General features: G+C 36.7%; 1 protein-coding gene across 1 annotated transcript; it reads right to left on the reverse strand.

Moving 5' to 3' along the window:
- Positions 1-757: 757 nt before the first annotated feature.
- LOC132288251 (PHD finger protein MALE STERILITY 1) lies at positions 758-3572 on the reverse strand. Its single transcript, XM_059789844.1, has 3 exons — positions 3284-3572; positions 2457-2739; positions 758-2138 (listed from the first exon to the last, which is right to left on the reverse strand). The coding sequence occupies exons 1-3, from the start codon at positions 3570-3572 to the stop codon at positions 758-760; spliced, it is 1953 nt and encodes a 650-aa protein (XP_059645827.1).
- Positions 3573-5564: the final 1992 nt, after the last annotated feature.

Genomic DNA, 5564 nt, shown 5'->3' on the forward strand with positions numbered 1-5564 from the left:
CATGAATCCTTGTCAGCACTGAGTCAGCATGTGGATAAGCCTTATCATCAAGCCACGTCAGCACGATTGATCTTAGGGAACTTATAATCGATCTTAGATCCCTGTGATCGATCGTGATTGGCTGGCAGCGAGCTATTTTATTCCTGGTTTCGCCCGATCTTCACCTACCAAATGGCTACGGGATTATGTGGTAACAAATCCTCAATTGCTATGACTAAAGAATCCCGTTTTCCATAGTCGCACAAGACACATTGCAATCAAGCATCACTTCATTAGAGAAGCCATGGAGGATGAAGAGATTCAACTCAAGTATTGCAGAACCAAAGACCAAGTTGCGGACATCTTCATCAAAGCACTTCCAAGAAATAAGTTTGAATACTTTAGAGAGTTGTTGGGTGCCACAACATGACATTAAGAGGGAGTGTTAAAATTAAATTTAATGCCATGTATGTTCATTATGTCTTTTGGGTTTTTACATGTATTAAGTGTAGATGTATGGAAAGTTCAATGGTCTTTAAGAGGACACTATATATTGTCTAAGAGATTTGTAGTAGAACTCAATTCAATACATTACACAAAAATATTTGTTTCTTCATTCCTTCTTCTCTTCACATTGAAAACATATAGTTGAACTACAACCAACAATAACATGATCATAAATATGAATTAAGGAGACCGGCCATAGGCGTAAATATAAATATTGAAGCATACATAATAGTCAACAGTTTGTCAACATTTATTCACAACTTTTATAGTGCTATGGTAGAGAATGGAAGAGTGAAATGTCCTGCTCACACCGACTGCACAGAAATATATTTGGAATTTCTTCGTCATCTGGAATCCGAGCACACCGGCTATGCTGCCAAACTTCACAAATATCACACGATATCATACGTTCACCGTCATTGTCTTTGGCTCCACAAGGACAATCCATAACACAATTACTGTTAGTACCTTCATATATATCCTCAGTGATGATCCTTCTCTCTCCATTAGTCCCCTTGAAGACAAGTTTACCACCCTCTTCAACTAGCCCAAAAACTAAATCTGATCCCTTGGCTTTCAAATTCGCGATAGATTGTACCACAAGGCACCTCAATCCCCAATAGATCTCTCTAAAACTCCTTTCAACTTCTAGCTTGAGCTCATCAAATGTAGCATTGTGTCTCAACATGATACACTCATATGGTGCCATTATAATATTTCCTAGCCTTTCATCAACCTCGTGACCATTGTTCGATAACATAACCGTGCAATATAGCTTTGATTTTGTTTCGAGGCCTAAAAGTTTTGGTGGTAGGTCCTCAGGGTAATCCTTGATGAGGTACTTGGAATCAAGAATAATCCTTGAAGCTATTGGGATTGTAGCAAGTATGCCTGCAGTCATTGTTGGCTTTTGGTCTTTAAGTACATGTTTGTACAAGTGAAACATGTCCCTCACAAGTTGCAGCCTTGTGATATTGTATTGAGTCTTGACTTTTGAATCTTTCATAACTATACCTTCTTGATTGGGAATTGCTTTAGAGATGTCCTCCAAGCAGTATTCAAGAACTTTTGTTACTGGATTTAAGCTGCGACGAACCAAATAATTCCCTACTATGTGATTTCCAAGGGACTTGAGCACGAAATCTAATAAACCGGTGTCACCAATGTAGGCACGAGCAGCATCCCTAACTTCTTGCCTCGAAACCCACCTGAATTCAGCCCTCTTTAGGGCTTCAACAATAACCCGAGTGGCCATTTCAACTCGCTTAGGAGACCATCTGCAAGAAGTTTCCACCAGGAGTCCCGGCTTGTATGAATCGACACAACTTTCCTTTGGAAGGCGGGACTTAATCTCTAACATGAAATGCAATAGATCGCCAAGGGTGACCAAAGAATGGGCTGAAAGTGTTTGATACCTTGAGAAAATAATTGAAATCTCATGATTAAAACTGACAAGATGATGAACAAGCAAGCTCAATGGCATGCTTTTTATTGCTTCTACTGCTTTTTGGTACATTGTTGGAGTAACACCAAAGCTTCCACGATGAAAGCTATAGCCCCATCGACCAAACCATGGCATACCATATGCTACTCCATGAATTAAACTCAAATCCATGCTTCTCTTCTGTGAATTATCATATAGACTTACTTCCCTACCAAATAAAGCACAATATATATCATCAATATTTAGTGTTTCTTAGATATGATTAAATTAGCTAGCTAGGGTACAATCTTTCATTCTTTGCAAATAATAGAGCTTCCAATCTTCATTAGAAGCTCAATTATGTTTCTCTTTCTATCACCCTTTTAATTGGGAACCCCAAGGAAGAGGTTCTGGTACAACCCTATTAATAAATTAATGATGCCAAACTTTTTTCGATCTTCAGAATAAAATTTAATTAAGGTGGTACACATTTACAACATATATAAAAGAAAAGAAGAAATATAAAATTTAGAATAATGTGGATAACCTTGCTCGCAATCCGGTGCAGAGACGATCCCAGAAGTCCATGATCTGGTGCCCAGTCAAGTCTGATCCCATTTCCACTCCATTGACACACAGCAAATGGCCGAACCCATTACAGTGAAACACACCATGCATGACATGGCCCTTTAATTCCACAAAATTGTACTTACCCTTTGTTGAATCTGATCCATCATGGTTGTCCCAAAAGCTCAAACAAGCCGAGATTGTGTCCTTGGAGGGCACCAAAAAATGATACTTCTTATTGCATATCATATGTTGCCCCCAGCCTGAGCTATATATAACCAATATCACTCTATCTTTGATACATATATATAAAACGTGTACTGTGTGCATGTTTTCAAAAGTCTGAAGGATAGGCATTGAATAACTAAAAAGCATAAGGTGGATAAAAAAAATGTAATTTTTTTGTAAATTTGTTGCATGCAGACAAAACATTAGGTAAATAAATGTGATTTTCCATGCTAGCTACCAACTAGGACCAAATGCACACTTAATTAAAGTTTTACTACCAAGATCACGGCATACCAACAACCCACCTAAAAGGATCCCAAAGGGTACATAAATTTATAAGAATTAATTTATTTGCATGTTCACTTTCAAGGTTATTGAAATGTGGTGGTAGTAGATGGCTAAATCAAACCAAAAAAGAATTTTTAATTGAATGCACAACCCACAGTCATTTTATGTACTCTGGAGCCTAAAATTTAATTAGCAACCAATTAAGGTCATGAGGTCCATGACAATATTTTCTGTAGATATTATTCTGGTTTAGGCCAAAAAAACACATAGATTTTATCATTGAGACATTACCTACAAATTGGCAGTGCTTGCAGTGACGATTGATCGATGCCTCAATCTGTTCTTCAACGACAAACAAGAAGACATGAACCGGAGGGTGGCGATGGACTTTGAGCTGAAAAGACCAACTCGCCATTCCACCGCCACTCTCCGAGTGCCCAAATTCCAGAAGGGCTTTCAAATTCTGCCAAAATGGCCCTCTAGACTCTATAGGACAACCATGCTCACCAAAAGTCCTGAACTTAAAGACCTTCTCTCCTCTTTTTCTTTTCTTGCACCCAGTGAGGTCCAAATGTGACATGTTATTGGCAAAAATTGATCTAGAACGTCCCAAGAGAGAAAAAGGGTCAGAGGAAGAGAATATATAAGAACAGCAGCAAATGCATGAATGTGCAACTTAAGAGAGATTCGAGGGAGTTAATGAACTAGAACACCCTTATAACATATATAGCTTGATCACACAGATGGTGCCTAGAAATAAAATTGGAGATAGAGAACTCAAACGAGCTCATCGGTTTATCAAAATGGAATAAAGGGTGGTCTCACAATCTGCATGATTTGTTTCATAATAGACCTATGCAAATCTTTCGCAGAGTGTATATGCATTGACAAGTATTTTGAATTAAATTAATTGTACCATGCTTTTGATCATCCAACAATACATCTACCATTTAAATATTAATATTTGTTCCGTTAAATTCTATGGTCCGCTGAGAACGTTGAGATATCAATCTTAAACACTGCAATCAAGCAAATATATATATATATATATATATATAGATATATATGTCAAATGAATCAGAACATTGGAACAACATGGCCACCAGCAACGACAATCCTTTAAACAATATCCAACTTGGTAAGTCATGCACTATCGCACTTGTGTTACCTTTTATGGTAACTAACATGGAATAAATAAAAGAAAGCACCTTAAGTATCTTACTACATTTAAATTAGATTCCATTCCATTTTCACCTATAACTAGTAACATGGAATAAATAAAAGAAAGCACCTTTAGTATCTTACTACATTTAAATTAGATTCCATTCCATTTTCACCTATAACTAGTAACGCCTTCTAAGTTGGTAACTTTCGGTGTCAAAATAAGTCTAATCGAGTTATAATTTTAAATTACCATAGCAGGATCGAGATCAGCGGCGGAATTGGAAGGTTGTTCAAAGATACTATACTGAGATCATCAAGAAAGGAAAGAACAACACACTAGGAAGAAATCTAAAAAGGTTATGACATGTTCCGTACTTGGTATATTTTCAAGAAATTCCAAAACAGTGTTTTTACCAAGTTTCAACCTTAGGATTCAAGTCTGGCATACTAGAACCGGTTTAAGCTTCTTGGAACCGGTTCAAGCCTTTCAAATTTGGCTTCAAATTTTGTTTGCCATTCTTGAACTGGTTTAGCCTTTCTTGAACCGGTTCAAGAGTCTTCGTCAGTTTTAGTAACTTTTGAATCCTATCCTGATTTCTTTTCTAGTTGGTTTAGAATTATACCAAAAGTCCTATACACAAAATTTCCTTTATTTTCTGAAGGATTAGGTCTTTGAAAATTCTATATAAACCCTAATATACATCTAGGCTTTGGCATTACAACTTCATTATTCATAAAAGCTTTAGCCTTCATTATTCATAAAAGCTTTAGGAAGATTATTTTTGCAAAAAATTTAAGTTTATTTATCTATCATTCTTTTTAGAACATACACATAAACATAAGAGTGAGTTTAAAGTGTTGTTCAAATCCTGATCGTGATCAAAGTCTTGTATCTAAAACGATCGGGGAAAAATAAATGTATTTCTACATCGAATTCAGATATTGAAGAACAGATCAAAGTAAAAGCGATCACACTTTGAAAAAGTTAAAGCATTCGTGGAGTGTTGTTTGATCTACCTTCAACCCTTCTACAGAGATCAAGAATAAGCCTAAGATTAAGTGTTGTTCGATGGGACATCGTAAAGCCAGAAGATTGTCAACTATTGGAGTTTGGTAGAACAATAGGGTGTGAGCCAGAGTCAAATTTTAGTGTACTTTGTTTAATACATAGTGGATTGGTTTACATTGGACTGAACAGTCCACGAGGTGTGATGGCCCTGGTTTTTAGGCCAGTGCGTCATATGATAAACCAAACATAAATCCAATGATGAATCATGAATGTAGAAGCAAATGGTGAAACAATGGTCTCTAGAGTTACTGCACCCTTATAAAATACAAATGTGATCCTCAATGAGGTCACGAAACCCAAAGAATGCAAATGCGGAAACGATATCTCAAAAACAGACAA

Source organism: Cornus florida, unplaced genomic scaffold, assembly GCF_030987335.1.
Source record: "Cornus florida cultivar Cherokee Brave unplaced genomic scaffold, ASM3098733v1 CherokeeBrave_3.0.0_Hap2_Chr02, whole genome shotgun sequence".
NCBI lineage: Eukaryota > Viridiplantae > Streptophyta > Magnoliopsida > Cornales > Cornaceae > Cornus > Cornus florida.

What these genes read in the sequence shown, in the direction of transcription:
- LOC132288251 (XM_059789844.1), bottom strand. Translation starts at nt 3,572, where the DNA reads ATGTCACATTTGGACCTCACTGGGTGCAAGAAAAGAAAAAGAGGAGAG. An exon ending in CAAGCACTGCCAATTTGTAG is followed by an intron (nt 2,740 to 3,283) that starts GTAATGTCTCAA and finishes TATATAGCTCAG; the next exon opens with GCTGGGGGCAACATATGATA. An exon ending in TGCACCGGATTGCGAGCAAG is followed by an intron (nt 2,139 to 2,456) that starts GTTATCCACATT and finishes TTTATTTGGTAG; the next exon opens with GGAAGTAAGTCTATATGATA.